Source organism: Rhinoraja longicauda, chromosome 40 (assembly GCF_053455715.1).
Source record: "Rhinoraja longicauda isolate Sanriku21f chromosome 40, sRhiLon1.1, whole genome shotgun sequence".
Classification (NCBI taxonomy): domain Eukaryota; kingdom Metazoa; phylum Chordata; class Chondrichthyes; order Rajiformes; family Arhynchobatidae; genus Rhinoraja; species Rhinoraja longicauda.
Genome location: NC_135992.1, coordinates 14,371,975 through 14,389,342, shown reverse-complemented (window position 1 = coordinate 14,389,342; position 17,368 = coordinate 14,371,975). Strand labels below are relative to the sequence as shown.

Here is a 17,368-nt window from a genome sequence, read left to right as displayed (position 1 = left end):
ACTGTGGCCCCTTGTTCTGGACTCCCCCAACATTGGGAACATGTTTCCTGTCTCTAACGTGTCCAACCCCTTAATAATCTTATACGTTTCAATAAGATCTCCTCTCATCCTTCTAAATTCCAGTGTATACAAACCTAGTTGCTCCAGTCTTTCAACATATGACAGTCCCGCCATTGGCTGATCATCCACAATCAGTACTCCGTTCCTGCTTTCTCCCCATATCCATTGATTCCGTTAGCCCATAGAGCTAAATCAAACTCTCTCTTGAATACTTCTGACACACAGTGACTAACCAAGCCTACAACTGATGGCTCTTGGGAAGTTGGGTATAGAACGAGGAGGGTGAATCTTTGACAACAAGCAATGGGCATTGCTCCGTGATGCCTCCCTCTCCCAGTGTCAGCCCTGGCCTGGGATCACGGATGGGGTGGTGTCCAGGATGAGCAGTGATTTATTGCTTGCTTTCTCTGAGCGCAGGGAGCCGGGCTATTGTTAGATTGGGCTGTGAGGTTTGTTGGTGAGAGGGGAGAGGGTTGTTTCCACTGACTGACACTGAGACCGTCTTGGCAAACACAAAGTGAAATCATCTTTAAATAACCGGCCAATGGACAAGGCAACGTTGCTCCCATTGGAGGAGTGAATGAGCTGTGGCGTACGTGGCCGTTCAAATATGGGAATGTGATGCGGGAGCCGGGCTGCTATATTACAAGCCCCATGACTCAGTCGCACATTCATTTGCTCCTGCCATTGGATTGGAAGTGTTGCAAGACCACACACTACCCGGTGTAATCAACCAAGCCCATTTTGTGGACTACAGTTATCCCGGCTCGACCTCCCTGGATCCTCACTGTGCTCTGGACCAGCCCCACGCTCACACATTTTCCCCAAGAGATCTCCGAGGATTTACTTGCTGACCACAGCCCGCACCCCGCGCCAGCATGGCTTCTCAAAAGGCCTGGCTCCTCTGCCTGCTCTTGACCTTCGTGTGCTCCCTGCAGCTCAACATCAGCCCTGGCCTGGGCGGAGTGGCCGCCACAGCGGCACATGATGATGATGATGATGATGATGATGATGATGATGATGATGACAACGATGTAGGGAAAGACGACGATGATGATGACGATGATGATGACGATGATGATGATGATAAAGACAAGGACGATGATGATGATGACGACGATGATGATGATGATGATAAAGATAAGGACGATGATGATGATGACGATGATGATGATGATGATGATGATGATGATGATGATGATGATGATGATGATGATGATGATGATGATAAAGACAAGGACGATGATGATGACGACGACGATGATGATGATGACGACGATGATGATGACGACGATGATGATGACGACGATGACGATGATGATAAAGACAAGGACGATGATGATGATGATGACGATGATGATGATGATGATGATGATGATGATGATAAAGACAAGGACGATGATGATGACGACGACGATGATGATGATGACGACGATGATGATGACGACGATGATGATGACGATGATGATGATGACGATGATAATGATGATGATGATGATGATGATGATGATGATGATGATGATGATGATGATGATGATGATGATGATGATGATGACGATGACGATGATGATGATGATGATGATGATGATGATGATGATGATGATGATGATGATGATGATGATGATGACGACGATGATGATGACAAACACCACCACAAGAAGCATGAACATGGAGATGATGACGATGATGATGATGATGATGATGATGATGATGATGATGATGACGACGACGACGATGACGACGACGACGATGATGATGATGATGATGATGACAAGAAGGAAGATAAGGAAGGTAACGATAATTAAATAGGAAAACAAAGCACTTGCACACTGAACTAGAGATCGTTACTAAGTGTCTTCCTTGAAAGCCGCCTCTCGGCTGTCAGACATTCTATTAAACCTCTTCTGTAAGGATTAGAAGTGTTACCCGAGCAACACCAACGGAAAATAACGGAGTGCCAACCTTGACATATTTTCGGAATCTATTGTTTCGAGCTTTGTGGAGCCCTGTGATTGTAGCACCTTCTGAATTGGATGCCAGTCCTTTTTAAAGCCTGCTCAATTAACTGGGCTTTTGGATGTTGTAAAGGTTGATATCAACTAATAATTGGTCTGCCAGCTTCTTGCTAAAGACATTGTTGCAAATCATTGAAACCTTTTTTTTATCAAACATATTTAAAATAAAACCAGATTATGAAATATGCAAGTGGTCACTCCGATTTATTTCCTTGCATGCTGCAGGGTGTACTGAGATGAGAGGTGGTTTTTGACTGAAAGATTCAGGGTCATTCATTTATTAACTTGAGACAGAAGCTTCGATAATCCCCAACAAAAATCAAGGAGCTGAAATTGAAATTGGATGATTTTTTTAATTGGCTGTGGCTGGAACAAGAGGTAGAAATTCCCTCTGTTTTATATCAACATTTTTGTTGAAACACGACATCAACAAAACTGTGGGCGGCACGGTGGCGCAGCGGGTAGAGCCGCTGCCTAGCAGCACCAGAGACCCGGGTTCGATCCTGGAGTTTGCACGTTCTCCCCGTGACCACGTGGGTTTCCTCCGGGTGCTCTGGTTTCCTCCCACGTCCGAAAGACGTGCGGGTTTGTAGGTTAATCGGCCCCTCTGTTAAATTGACCCCTAGTGTGTCGTGAGTGGATGAGAAAATGCGATAACAATCGATGGTCGGCATGGACTCGGTGGGCCGAAGGGCCTGTTTCCGCGCTGGATCGTAAACTAAAACTGTGCCCTTGAAGTTATATTTGACTAACGTCAGAAGATCTTGCAGCGGGTTTATTTTTGATTCAAGGCACGGTGAGAGGGCGGGGAGAGGAGAGGGAGAAAGGGAGAGGGAGGGAGGGATAGTGTGGGGAGGGAGGGAAGGGAGAGCGAGGGAGGGGAGAGGGATGAGAAGGAGGGGGAGAGTGTGGAGAAGGAGAGAGGGGAGAGGTAGGAAGAGGAGAGTTTGTGCATTTGTCATCAACTATTAGAAGACACAGAGTGCTGGAGTAACTCAGTGGGTCAGGCAGCATCTCTGGAGAACGTGGTAGGTGACATTTTAGGTTGGGACTCTTCTTCAGACTGATTGAATTTGTGTGTATTCATCCACTCCCTACACACTCGGGGCAATTAACCTACAAACCCGAAGATAGTTCAGTCTGAAACATAGAAAATAGGTGCAGGAGGAGGCCATTCGGCCCTTCGAGCCAGCACCACCATTCATTGTGATCATGGCTGATCATCCACAATCAGTAACCCGTGCCTGCCTTCTCCCCATATCTCTTGATTCCACTAGCCTCTATCTAACTCTCTCTTAAATTCATCCGGTGATTTGGCCTCCACTGCCTTCTGTGGCAGAGAATTCCACAAATTCACAACTCTCTGGGTGAAAAAGTTCCTTCTCACCTCAGTTTTAAATGGCCTCCCCTTTATTCTAAGACTGTGTGGCCCCTGGTTCTGGACTCCCACAACATTGGGAACATTTTTCCTGCTTCTAGCTTGTTCAGTCCTTTTTCTAATTTTATTTGTCTCTATAAGATCCCCTCTCTTCCTTCTAAACTCCAGTCTTTTCAATCTTTCCTCATATGACAGTCTGCAGGAGGGTCTCGACCTGAAACGTCACCTATTCCTATTAAATTTAGTTTAATCAGTCACCCAACTAAACATAGACTGGGCGATCATTTCGCTGAACACCTTCGCTCAGTCCACCTGATCTCCCGGTTGCTAAACACATTAATTCTCCTTCCCATTCCCACACTGTCCTTTCTGACCTTGGTCTCCTCCATTGTCAGAGTGAGGCTAAATGCAAATTGGAGGAACAGCACCACATATTTCGCTCGGGCAGCTTACTGCTCAGTGGTATGAACATTGATTTCTCTCAATTCAAGTAACCCCAGCATTCCCTCTCTCTCTCCATCCCTCCCCCACCCAAGTCGCACCAGCTTCTCGTTCTCACCCAACAAATAGCTAACAACGTCCTTTATCATCATTACTTTTTTGCATATCGTTCATTCATTGTTCTTTATCTCTCCACATCACCATCTATATCTCTCGTTTCCCTTACCCCTAACCAGTCTGAAGAAGAGTCTCAACCCGAAACGTCACTCATTCCTCCTCTGCCGAGATGCTGCCTGTCCCGCTGAGTTACTCCAGCATTTTGTGTCCACCTTCAGTTTAAACCAGCATCTGCAGTTCCTTCCTGCACAACCTACAAACCCGCACGTCTTTGGCAACGAATTCCACAGACTTTACCACTCTATCTCCACGGGTTAACCAGATGCTGTCAGATTGGCAATGTTGACCGCGTTGTTAAAGTGCTGATTATGTTGAATATTGTTCATGAATTGGGCAGTAACCTAGTTCAGGGTGACTATTCTAAGCCACCAGATGTAGATAATCCAATGTCTCACCCACCAACACTATCCTACACGCACTAGGGACTCAGGTTCAATCCTGACTACGGGCACCATCTGTACGGAGTTTGTACGTTCTCCCCGTGACCTGCGTGGGTTTTCTCCGAGATCTTCGGTTTCCTCCCACACTCCAATGATGTACCGGTATGTAGGTTAATTGATTGGGTAAATGTAAAGAATTGTCCCTAGTGAGTGTAGGATAGTGTTAGTGTGCGGGGATCGCTGGGCGGCGCGGACTCGGTGGGACGAAGGGCCTGTTTCCGCGCTGTATCTCTAAATCTAAATCTGAAATCTAGATGTGCAGCAGTTTAGTTTAGTTTTGAGATACAGCGCGGAAACAGGCCCTTCGGCCCACCGGGTCCGCGCCGACCAGCGATCCCTACCCACCAACACTATCCTACACGCACTAGGGACAATTTTTACACATGCACCAAGCCAATTAACCTACAAACCTGTGCGTCTTTGGAGTGTGGGAGGAAACCGAAGGTCTCGGAGAAAACCCACGCGGGTCACGGGGAGAACGTACAAACTCCGTACAGACAGCGCCCGTGGTCGGGATCGAACCCGGGTCTCCGGCGTGGCATTCGCTGTCAGGCAGCAACTCTACCCGCCGCGCCACCACCGTGACCGCCCCAGTACTTCAACAATCCTGAATACAATGGCAGGTTTTTAACCCCACGAGCAATGTTGAGTTTGGGCCACAAGGATCACAAGGTCATTGGCACAACCTTGTTGTTCCTTCCTCCACAATAGCAAACGCATGACATACTTCTTGTCTTGACCTGGGTCTGTGCTGTTCTAGTGAAGTTGCTGCTTTGTGAGCTTCTCTTTGTTCTATTTCCTTTTACTCATTTAAATCTGGGTTTCGCTGTCATTTATTGCCCTTGAGAAGGTGGGGACTGGGAAGCCTTTAGACTTTAGAGACGCAGCGTGGAAAGTTCATAAGTGATAGGAGTAGAATTAGGACATTCGGCCCATCAAGTCTGCTCCGCCATTCAATCATGGCTGCTCTATCTCTCCATCCTAACCCCATTCTCCTGCCCTCTCACCCATAACCGTACTAATCGAGAAGCTATCTCTCTCTGCCTTAAAAATATCCATTCACCAATCCATATCCATTGAAACAAGCCCTTCGGCCCATCGAGTCCGTGCTGAACGGCGATCACCTCGCATACTAGTGCAGTCCTACGCACACTGGGGACAGTTCAAATTTTACCAAAGCCAATTAACCTACAAACCTGCACGTCGTTGAAGTGTGGGAGGAAACTCACACGGTCACATGGAGAACGTGCAAACTCCGCACAGACAGCAGTTGTAGTCAGAATCGAGCGCGGGTGTGTGGCGCTGTGAGGCAGCAGTTCTACCCGCTGCACAGCCATGTGGTGAGGGATGTTCCCCCCTTTGTTCACTGTTCCAATCCTTTATCCTTTTGTTGCCTGGCTGCAGGGGATGATGATGAAGATGACGAAGAGGACTACAAGGACGGCAGTCTTTGCCACTACTGTGCCTTCTGTGAGGTGAGACAGTGGGGCGCGGGCTGGTCAGGGGGGCCACTGGGCTGGTTTAGTGTAGCTTAGAGATACAGCACGGAAACAGGCCCTTCGGCCCACCGGGTCCTCGCCGACCAGCGATCCCCGCACACTAACACTATCCTACACACACACTGGGGACAATTTTTACATTCACACCAAGCCAATTAACCTACACACCCGCACGTCTTTGGAGTGTGGGGGGGAAACCGAAGATCTCGGAGAAAACCCACGCAGGTCATGGGGAGAATGTGCAAACTCCGCACAGACAGCACCCGTGGTCGGGATCGAACCCGGGTCTCCGGCGCTGCATTTACTATAAGGCGGCAACTCTACCGCTGCGCCACCGTGACCGCTCCCACAGCAGACTGAGTCACAGACTCTGGGCACCTCCCACCAGCACATGGGCGGGCGGCCCTCTCGCCAGGATGCAAGTGGCAATGTAGGCCGGGCATGAGGGGAACGCCAAGCCCTGGCATCAGTGATAAACACACTACAGCTTTGTAGGTTCAGTGGCTTGGTGTAAGTGTAAATTGTCCCTCGTGAGTGTAGGATAGTGTTAGTGTGCGGGGATCGCTTGTCGGCGCGGACTCAATGGGCCGAAGGGCCTCTTTCCGCGCTGTATCTCTAAACTAAAACTAAACACACACACACACACACACACACACACACACACACACACACACACACACACACACACACACACACACACACACACACACAGTGCGGGAAAACTAACCGACACATTCACACAGATTAGACTTTCGAGATACAACGCGGAAACAGGCCCTTCGGCCCACCGACCAGCGATCCCCGCACACTAGCACTATCCCACACGCACGAGGCACAACTTACCGAAGTCAAATAACCCACAAACCCGCACTTCTTCGGAGTGTGGGAGGAAACCAGGGCACCTGGAGAAAACCCACACAGCTCACGGGGAGAACGTAAAACTGTACAGACAGCACCCGTGGTCAGTATCGAACCCGGGTCTCGGGAGCTGTGAGGCAGCAACTCTACCGCTGCGCCACCGTGCCGCCCTGTAATTTGATAACTGAAGGTACTCGCAAAATAACTGATCCTGTGATTATAGTGTCACACTAGGGTTGCCAACTGTCCCGTATTAGCCAGGACATCCCGTATTTAGGGCTAAATTAGTTTGTCCCGTACGGGACCGCCCTTGTCCCGTATTGGTAGGGTTGCCAACTTCCTCACTCCCAAATAAGGGACAAAGGGTGATGTCACCGCCCCGCGCCCCCAAGTGACCTCACCCAGCCAGTGGCCATGTGCTCCCGCTCCACCAATGGCGGCCGCCATTGGTGGAGCGGGAGCACGTGGCCGCTGGCTGGGCGAGGTCACGTGGGGCGCGGGGCGGTGACGTCGCCCTTTGTCCCTTATTTGGGAGTGAGGAAGTTGGCAACCCTATGTCCCACCCTCAACCTGGGACCCAGTTAGTGAGTCCTCAAAGCAATCTGTACCCAGTGATCTTGCTTACCTTTGACACCAACTATGTCACACCCACCTCCATATCAATAGTGAGTCATCGCACTATTATTAATAACACGCCCCTCAACTTACACAATCATGAGCTGCCACACCCACAGTCTCAAATGTACATCGACAATGACGTGTCAATATTCACAAAATGCCGGAGTAACTCAGCGGGTCAGGCAGCATCTCAGGAGAGAAGGAATGGGTGACGTTTCGGGTCGAGACCCTTCATCAGACTGATATATCCTCATAAATCTTCTCTGCACTCTTCCCATCCTGACAACATCTTTCCTATAACATGGTGCCCAGAACTGAACACAATAATCTAAACTGAAGATAGACACAAAAAGCTGGGGTAGCTCAGCGGGACAGGCAGCATCTCTGGAAAGAAGGAATGGGTGATATTTTGGCTCGAGACACGACCCGAAACGTCACTCAATGCTGCCCGTCCCGCTGAGTTACTCCAGCTTTTTGTGCCTATCTTCGGTTTAAACCAGCATCTGCACGACACTCTAGAAGTGGCCTGACCAACATGTTGGAAAGGGGCCCGATCTCTAATTGAGGCCCAGGCTGCTGCAGGGCCTCCAGTGACGCACGTGTCTTCTTCCCACAGCACTGCGGGGAATGCGATAAGTGCCCGTGCCAAGAGGGTGACAAGAGTGAGCACTGCGAAGACTGCAAGGTAAGGAACCTGTGACGGGCAGCCCACCATTGCAGCCCACCATTGCAGCCCACCATTGCAGCCCACCATTGCAGCCCACCATTGCAGCATGCCAGCAGCGCAAGACTCATCAGTCCATGATCCCCGTCTGTGGAGAAACGTTAGGGTCATGTACGATCCAGGACACACCCACATCTGGATGAATAGATCACAGGCCATAAACATCATAGATTCATCCACATCTGGATGAATAGATCACATGCCATAAACATCATAGATTCATCCACATCTGGATGAATAGATCACATGCCATAAACATCATAGACTCATCCACATCTGGATGAATAGATCACATGCCATAAACATCATAGATTCATCCACATCTGGATGAATAGATCACATGCCATAAACATCATAGACTCATCCACATCTGGATGAATAGATCACATGCCATAAACATCATAGATTATCCACATCTGGATGAGTAGATCACATGCCATAAACATCATAGATTCATCCACAACTGGATGAATATGTTGTACAATAATATTATACATTGGATAATAATATACAATTATTATTATTATATGTTGTATAATAATATATTATTATATATTCATATAATATTTTAATTAGCAGGTAGACACAAAGTGCTGGAGTAACTCAGCGGATCAGACAGCATCTCTGGAGAGAAGGAATGGGTGACGTTTCGGGTCGAGACCCTAAACGTCACCCATCCTCTCCTGAGATGCTGCCTGACCCGCTGAGTAACTCCAGCTTTTTGTGATACCTTCGATTTGTACCAGCATCTGTAGTTACTTTCCTACAAGTATAATAATGTATAATTAATATGTATCATACTATATAATATATCATATATAAATCATATTTTACAATATATACAGCATATAATATACATTATACATTGAAACTTAATGAATAGTGAAAGGGCTGGATTGAGTGGATGTGGAGAGGATATTTCCAATAGTGGGAGAATCTAAGGCTAGAGGTCATAGGCAATAGGTGCAGGAGGAGGCCATTTGGCCCTTCGAGCCAGCACCGCCATTCAATGTGATCATGGCTGATCATTCTCAATCAGTACCCCGTTCCTGCCTTCTCCCCATACCCCCTGACTCCGCTATCCTTAAGAGCTCTATCTAGCTCTCTCTTGAATGCATTCAGAGAATTGGCCTCCACTGCCTTCTGAGGCAGAGAATTCCACAGATTCACAACTCTCTGACTGAAAAAGGTTTTTCCTCATCTCAGTTCTAAATGGCCTACCCCTTATTCTTAAACTGTGGCCCCTTGTTCTGGACTCCCCCAACATTGGGAACATGTTTCCTGCCTCTAACGTGTCTAACCCCTTAATAATCTTATACATTTCGAAAAGATCTCCTCTCATCCTTCTAAATTCCAGTGTATACAAGCCTAGTCGCTCCAGTCTTTCAATATATGATAGTCCACCATTCCGGGAATTAACCTAGTAAACCTACGCTGCACGCCCTCAATAGCAAGAATATCCTTCCTCAAATTTGGAGACCAAAACTGCACACAGTACTCCAGGTGCGGTCTCACTAGGGCCCTGTATAACTGCAGAAGGACCTCTTTGCTCCTATACTCAGACTCCTCTTGTTATGAAGGCCAACATTCCATTGGCTTTCTTCACTGCCTGCTGTACCTGCATGCTTCCTTTCAGTGATTGACGCACTAGGACACCCAGATCTCGTTGTACGTCCCCTGTTCCTAACTTGACACCATTCAGATAATACTCTAGTCATAGCTTCAGAATTAATCGATGTTCCTTTAGGAAGGAGATGAGGAGGAATTTCTTTAGTCAGAGGGTGGTGAATCTGTAGGATTCATTGCCACAGAAGGCTGTGGAGGCCAAGGCAGTGGATATTTTTAAGCCAGAGATAGATAGATTCTTGACTAGTACGGGTGTCAGGGGTTATGGGAAAAAGGCAGGAGAATGGGGTGAGAAGAGGAGAGATAGAACAGCCATGACTGAATGGCGGAGAAGACTTGATGGGCCGAATGGCCTAATTCTGCTCCTCTCACTGATGACCATGAACTTGCCGGCTCGGCGAGGCACGTTGAGTGATAAAACGTGTTCGCTGCTTCCGATGGATGGAGTCACGGCCCAGATAACTTGCTGCTCTGCCCCCACTGATCATCCACGCAATGGAATGTCACCAGTGTTATGTCCATGTCTCATCCCCAAACTATCACCCGTTTCCTCTCTCTCCCCACAGTACTGCCAGTTCTGCTACGTCTGTCCAGTAATATGTGAAACCGTTTGCAAACCAGGTAAGTGGAGAGTGTTACATTGTCTTGCAGCAGGGTATAGATGGGACCTGGTGGAGGTTTCTACATTCGTGAGGGGTGTAGATAAGTGCATGGTCACAGTCTTTCTCCCAGGGCAGGGCAGACCAAAACTTAGGGGCGGCACGGTGGCACAGCGGGTAGAGCCGCTGCCTCACAGCGCCGGAGACCCGGGTTCGATCCTGACCACGGGTGCTGTCTGTACGGAGTTTGTACGTTCTCCCCGCGACCTGCGTGGGTTTTCCCCGAGATCTTCAGTTTCCTCCCACTCTCCAAAGACATGCTGATTGGTAGGTTAATTGGCTTGGTATGAATGTAAATTGTCCCTAGTGTGTGTCGGGTAGCGTTAATGTGCGGGGATCGCTGGTCGGTGTGGACTCGGTGGGCCGAAGGGCCTGTTTCCACGCTGCCAGAGGAGGTAGTCGAGGCAGAGACGATCGCAACATTTAAGAAACAGTTAAACAGGTACATGGATAGGACATATTTAGAGGGACATGGGCCAAACGCGGGCAGATGGGACCAGTGTAGATGGGACATGTTGGCCGGTGTGGGCAAGTTGGGCCGAAGGGCCTGTGTCCGCCCTGTATCACTCGATGACTCAGTTCCATAAACAAAGTCCAATGTTCGCAATGGGTTAGAGGTGAATCCAAATGCAAGTAAATGGATATGGTAGACATCTTGGCCAGCATGGGGAAGTTGGGCCGAAAGGCCTGTGTCCATGCTGTACAGCTCTGCAACTCTAAAAATGCATTCACTGAGTGGCAGGCGATGGCCATTTGAACAACAACTAAACACCTGCCTTTTCCTTCCATCCAGGGAGCTACGTGGATGAGTTCTCATCAACAATATATCAGTAAGTAAAGCTTTCCTGTTGGACACCAGAGGCAACTTTCTTGTGTGGGAAGGAACTGCAGATGCTGGTTTGTACCGAAGATAGACACAAAGCGCTGGGGCATCTCGGCAGCTTCTCTGGAGGAAAAGGGCGGGTGACGGATCCGGTCTCGAGGATAATAGTCCAATTCCTTTGCCCGATCGATGTCTCTGATTTATCTGGCGGTTTTATTTGCAATTCCCTTGTTCAGCCTCCTGCCTCCTAAGTTCATAAGTTCTAGGAGCAGAATTAGGCCATTCGGCCCATCAAGTCCTCTCTGTCATTCAGTTATGGCTGATCTTTCTTCCCCACTCAACCCCATTCTCCTGCCTTCTCCCCATTACCCCTGACACCCGCACTAATCAAGAATCTTTCTATCTCTTTCTATCTCTACCTTAAAAATATCCACTGACTTGGCCTCCACAGCCGTCTGTGACAGTGAATTCCACAGATTCACCACCCTCTGACTAAAGAAATTCCTTCCTAAAGAAACGTCCTTTAATTCTGGGGCTGTGCGCTCTGGTCCTAGACTCTCTCACTAATGGAAACATCCTCTCCACGTCAACTCTATCCGGGCCTCTCACTATTCGGTAAGTTTCACTGAGATCCCCCTTCGTCCTTGTGAACCCATCTTTGGGATGAGTCTCCTGGACCTCACCCCTGTTCCAGCCCCAGATCACGGGATAGTCACGGAGAGGGTTGCCAACTTCCTCACTCCCAAATACAGGACAAGGTGACGTCACCGCCCCGCGCACCCACGTGACCTCACCCAGCCAGCGGCCACGTGCTCCTGCTCCACCAATGGCGGCCTCGATAGAACAAAGTTCTATCGTATCGTATCGTATCGTTATCATTATCATATCGTATCGTATCATTCGTATCGTATCGTATCGTTATCATTATCATATCGTATCGTATCATCGTATCGTATCGTATCATGGCACGAGTACTTTGTGTTTTAATTGCAATGATCTTCTCTCTCTTCCAGAACCATTGCGAACATCTTTGACCAGCCGGAGCACTAGACGGGTCCATGTGTGGGCAGGGTCTCAGCCAGTGGTCTCCCCAACGCCCTCAGGCAGAGGCACCTCCGGCCACCAGCCTGCGTTCCACGCTTTGTGTTCACTGACGGTCTCTCGTTACTATTTTGTAAACTCCCTGCCCTTAGGAACCGCCACAGTTTATCCCCCCCCCCCACCACCCCCCCCCTCACACAACCCGCCACAATCAGTCTGAAGAAGGGTCCTGACCCGAAACATCACCTATCCACGTTCTCCACAGATGCTGCCTGTCCCGCTGAGTTACTCCAGCACTCTGTGAAACGTCACCCATCCACGTTCTCCACAGATGCTGCCTGTCCCGCTGAGTTACTCCAGCGCTCTGTGAAACGTCACCCATCCACGTTCTCCACAGATGCTGCCTGACCCGCTGAGTTACTGTGTCCACCTTTGGATTCACGCCGGGCACCAAGCCCCTTCCACCACGGTCTGTTGACTCCCCCACCCACAGGCTGGATGTAGGGTCTGACTCCCCAGGGAAGCCCCTCTCTACTGTCTCTCTCCCCTCATCCACCCCACCCCTTCTCTCCCAACTGCAATCCACCCCTTCCCCCCTCCCCTTAGGGTTTACCAACTTCCTCACTCCCAAATATGGGACAAAGGCGGCCGCCATTGGTGGAGCGGGAGCACGTGCCCGCTGGCTGGGTGAGGTCACGTGGGTGACGTCACCCTTTGTCCCGTATTTGGGAGTGAGGAAGTCGGCAACCCTACTAATACTGGACAAGGGCGGTCCCATACGGGGCAAACTAATTTAGCTCAAAATACGGGATGTCCCGGCTAATACGGGACAGTTGGCAACCCTCGTCCCCTACCCCCCACCTCCCCTACTTTGGGCTCCACTGCAAAGTGTCTCGAGACTGGGACAAACTATCAGCTAATCTACGCAGCCCAAGGACTAGAGTTGCTTAGCTAGGTTCACCTTCTCAATCCTCCTTGCTGGGCTCTTGGCTTCTCTCTCTCTCAAAACCCCCCCACCCCCCATCACCACCCCTGGTATTTTTTTAAAAGACCCTCACTCTGCTGCCGTGTGAATGGACTTCCTCTCGTCTCTCTGAGTCGGGGGCTGCTCCCAGTCTGAGTATAAATGATTAAACCATGGGCGGCTGCCCCCCTCTCTGTCTTACTCTGGCTCATTCCTTTCTTTCCCTCCCTCCTCCCCCTCCTCTGTCTCCTCCCCCTCCCCTCCTTCTCTCTCCACCTCCCCACCTTCTTTCACCCACCTCCCCTCCTTCTCTCTCCCCCTCTCCCCTCCTTCTCTCTCCCCCTCTCCCCTCCTTCTCTCTCCCCCTCTCCCCTCCTTCTCTCTCCCCCTCCCCTCCTCTCTCTCCCCCCTCTCCCCTCCTTCTCTCTCCCCCCCTCCCCTCCTTCTCTCTCCCCCTCCCCTCCTCTCTCTCCCCCTCCCCTCCTCTCTCTCCCCCCTCTCCCCTCCTTCTCTCTCCCCCTCCCCTCCTTCTTTCACCCACCTCTTCCCCTCCTCTCTCCCCCTCCCCCCACTTCTCTCCCCCTCTTTTCTCTCTCCCCCCTCTCCCCTTCCTTCCTCCCCCCCTCCCCCCTCCTCTCACCCCCTCCTTCCTGCATGCCTTCATTCACGCACAGGCACCAGCACACATACACATACACAAACACACGCACATGTACACACACATACACACACGCACATGTACACACACATACACACACATACACACACACGCACATGTACACACACATACACGCACATGTACACACATGCACAAGGACACATGTACATCTGCATGTGCATGTGCGTGTGCGTGCATGTGCATGTGTGTACATGTGGGTGTGTGTGTATGTGTGTATGTGTGCGCGTGCCTGTGTGTGAATGAAGGCAAGTAGGAGCTGATTGCGAAAGACTAGACGATTAGACTCATAGAACCATTGAGTGATACAGTGTGGAAACAGGCCCCTCGGCCCAACTTGCCCACACCGGCCAACATGCCCCAGCTACACTAGTCCCACCTGCCTGCGCTTGGTCCATATCCCTCTAAACCTGTCCGATCCACGTACTTGTCTAAATATTTCTTAAACGTCGCCTCAACTACCTCCTCTGGCAGCTCGTTCCATACACCCACCACACTTTGTGTGACAAAGGTACCCCTCACATTCCTATTAAATCTTTTCCCCTTCACCTTGAACCTATGTCCTTGGTTCTTGATTCCCCTACATTGGGCAAGAGACTCTGTGGGTCCACACGATCTATTCCCCTCATGATTTCATTTAAATTTTTCCCCCCCTCACCTTAACCCTGTGTCAGATGGACACGAAAAGCTGGAGTAACTCAGCGGGCCAGGCAGCGCCTCTGGAGAGAACGGGTGACGTTTCGGGTCGAGATGTTTATTCAGACCCGAAACGTCACCCATTCCTTCTCTCCAAAGATGCTGCCTGGCCCGCTGAATTACTCCAGCTTTTTGTGTCTATCTTCGGTTTAAACCAACATCTGCAGTTCCTTCCGACACACTAACCCTACACCCTCTGGTTCTCGATTCCCCAACTTTGGGCAGAAGACTGTGTGCGTCTACCCGATCCACTCCTCTGGTGGCCTTGTGTACCGGCCGTGTGTGTGTGTGCGTGTGTGTGCGTGTGTGTGCGTGTGCGTGCGTGTGTGTGTGTGTGTGCGTGTGTGTGTGTTCGTCTGTGTGTGTGTGGGCTGTGTGTGACCAGCTGGGGTTGTGATCAGTGCAGCCACCCAATACCAGGCTAATCCACCACAGGTATTAATAGCAGTGGGGTATCTGGTGACCGACACTGAGACCTGTTTAATGACCCACACATCGCCCTCCACCTGCTGACTCAGCAGCCATGTGACCTCTCCAGCCTCCTCTGACCCCTGTCCCCCTCCCTCCCCCCTCCCCCTCTCCTCCCCCCTTGAGGGAAGGAGACAGAGAGGGGGAGAGGGGAGAGAGAGAGGGAGAGGGAGAGAGAGGGAGAGGGGAGAGAGAGAGAGAGAGAGAGAGAGAGAGAGAGAGAGAGAGAGAGAGAGAGAGAGAGAGAGAGAGAGAGAGAGAGAGAGAGAGGGAGAGAGAGAGAGAGAGAGAGAGAGAGAGAGAGAGAGAGAGAGAGAGAGAGAGAGAGAGGGGGAGAGGGGGAGAGGGAGATATAGATAGAGAGAGAGAAATATATATATATAAAGAGAGAGAGAGAGAGCGAGAGAGAGAGAGAAAGAGAGAGACCATGTGGGTTGCCTCCGGTCTCCTCCCACATCCCCAAAGATGTGCTGGTTTGTGGGTTAATTGGCCCTCTGTAAATTGTCCCCAGTGTACAGAATAGAACTTGTGTCTGTGTGATTGCTGGTGACGTGGACTCGGTGGGCTCTGATCTGTATCACTAAACTAAATCGGGCGTTCTCCCCGTGACCGCGTGGGTTTCCTCTGGGCGCTCCACTTTCCTTCCACATCCCAAAGACGTGCGGGTTTGTAGGTTAATTGGCTTCTGTAAATATTATCCCTAGTGTGTGTAGGTATAGAACAAGTGTATGGGTGATCGCAGGTTGGCACGGACTCAGTGGGCCGAATGGCCTGCATTCTGTATCTCTAAACTAAACGAAACTTTTGATTTGCACTGTCATGGTTACCCAGTATTCCAGTTATTAATTTATTGATTTATTGATTATTATCTGTGTGTCATTGCGTTTGGAGATGTGTTAAAATGCAGTGTGTTCTGTTCTGGATACAGAATGCTGGGAGTAACTCAGCGTTTCTGGAGAGAAGGAATGGGTTGAGACCCTTCTTCAAACTTTTCTTCAGACTCTTCAGACCACGGTCTCCATCCGAAACGTCACCCATCCCTTCTCTCTAGAGATGCTGCCTGTCCCAACTGGGTTACTCCAGCATTTTGTGTCTTATCTTCGGTTTAAAACCAGCATCTGCAGTTCCTGCCTACCACCGCACGTTCTGTTCTGTTGTCTGCCGTCTGTCACGACAATTAAACACACTAGACTCTCATCACTCTGGAGGCTGGTCGGGTCGTTTGTGACGTGTAACTTGCCCCGTGTGTGGAGCACAGCGATAGAAGGAGTTTATGGGGGTGGGTGTGGAGTGAAATGGGGTCGGTGTGGACGGGTGTTTAATGGTTTGTGTGGACTTGCTGGGCCAAAGGGCCGCAACGTCCCCCATTCCTTCTCTCCAGAGATGCTGCCTGACCCACTGAGTCACTCCAACTTTTTGTGTCTACCTTCGGCCTAGTTCCATGACTCTGCCTCTGCCCTCTACGTTCTGCATTGGAACTTCAGCCGAGAGTCTTGTGTTTGTGTCTGCTTTAGTTTGGATTAGAGATACACATGGAAACATGCCCTTGAGCCACCGAGTCCACGCCGACCAATGATCCACCCGATCACCCCTAAGGTTATATCCTGTACACCCCTCAGGACAATCTGTGTCGACCATCGATCCCCGCACACTAACACTATCCTACGCCCACTAGGGTGCAATTTACACCTACACCAAAGCCAGTTAACCTACAAACCCGCACGTCTTTGGAGCGTGGGAGGAAACCGGAGCACCCGGAGAAAACCCACGCGGGTCACGGGGAGAACGTGCAAACTCCACACACACAGGTCAGGATTGAACCCGGGTCTCTGGCGCTGTGAGGCAGTAGCTCTACCCACTGCGCCACCATGCCACCCTTTGGCTAGTCGAATCACGGTGGCGCAGCGGTAGAGTTGCTGCTTTACAGCGAATGCAGCGCCGGAGACTCAGGTTCGATCCTGACTACGGGTGCTGCACTGTAAGGAGTTTGTACGTTCTCCCCGTGACCTGCATGGGTTTTCTCCGAGATCTTCAGTTTCCTCCCACACTCCAAAGACGTACAGGTATGTAGGTTAATTGGCTGGGTAAATGTAAAAATTGTCCCTAGTGGGTGTAGGATAGTGTTAATGTGCGGGGATCGCTGGGCGGCACGGACTTGGATGGCCGAAAAGGCCTGTTTCCGGCTGTATATATATGATATGATAT

The 17,368-nt window shown here is 50.1% G+C and overlaps 1 protein-coding gene across 1 annotated transcript; it reads left to right on the top strand.

The window, feature by feature from the left end:
- The first annotated feature begins 938 nt into the window (after positions 1 to 938).
- On the top strand, positions 939 to 12,368 carry LOC144611411 (uncharacterized). Its single transcript, XM_078430480.1, has 7 exons — positions 939 to 1,094; positions 1,158 to 1,851; positions 5,916 to 5,986; positions 8,103 to 8,171; positions 10,403 to 10,457; positions 11,289 to 11,325; positions 12,332 to 12,368. Exons 1-7 carry the CDS (start codon positions 939 to 941, stop codon positions 12,366 to 12,368), a joined length of 1,119 nt encoding a protein of 372 aa, XP_078286606.1.
- Positions 12,369 to 17,368: the final 5,000 nt, after the last annotated feature.

What these genes read in the sequence shown, in the direction of transcription:
- LOC144611411 (XM_078430480.1), top strand. Translation starts at nt 939, where the DNA reads ATGGCTTCTCAAAAGGCCTGGCTCCTCTGCCTGCTCTTGACCTTCGTG. An exon ending in TGAAACCGTTTGCAAACCAG is followed by an intron (nt 10,458 to 11,288) that starts GTAAGTGGAGAG and finishes CCTTCCATCCAG; the next exon opens with GGAGCTACGTGGATGAGTTC. An exon ending in TTCTCATCAACAATATATCA is followed by an intron (nt 11,326 to 12,331) that starts GTAAGTAAAGCT and finishes TCTCTCTTCCAG; the next exon opens with AACCATTGCGAACATCTTTG.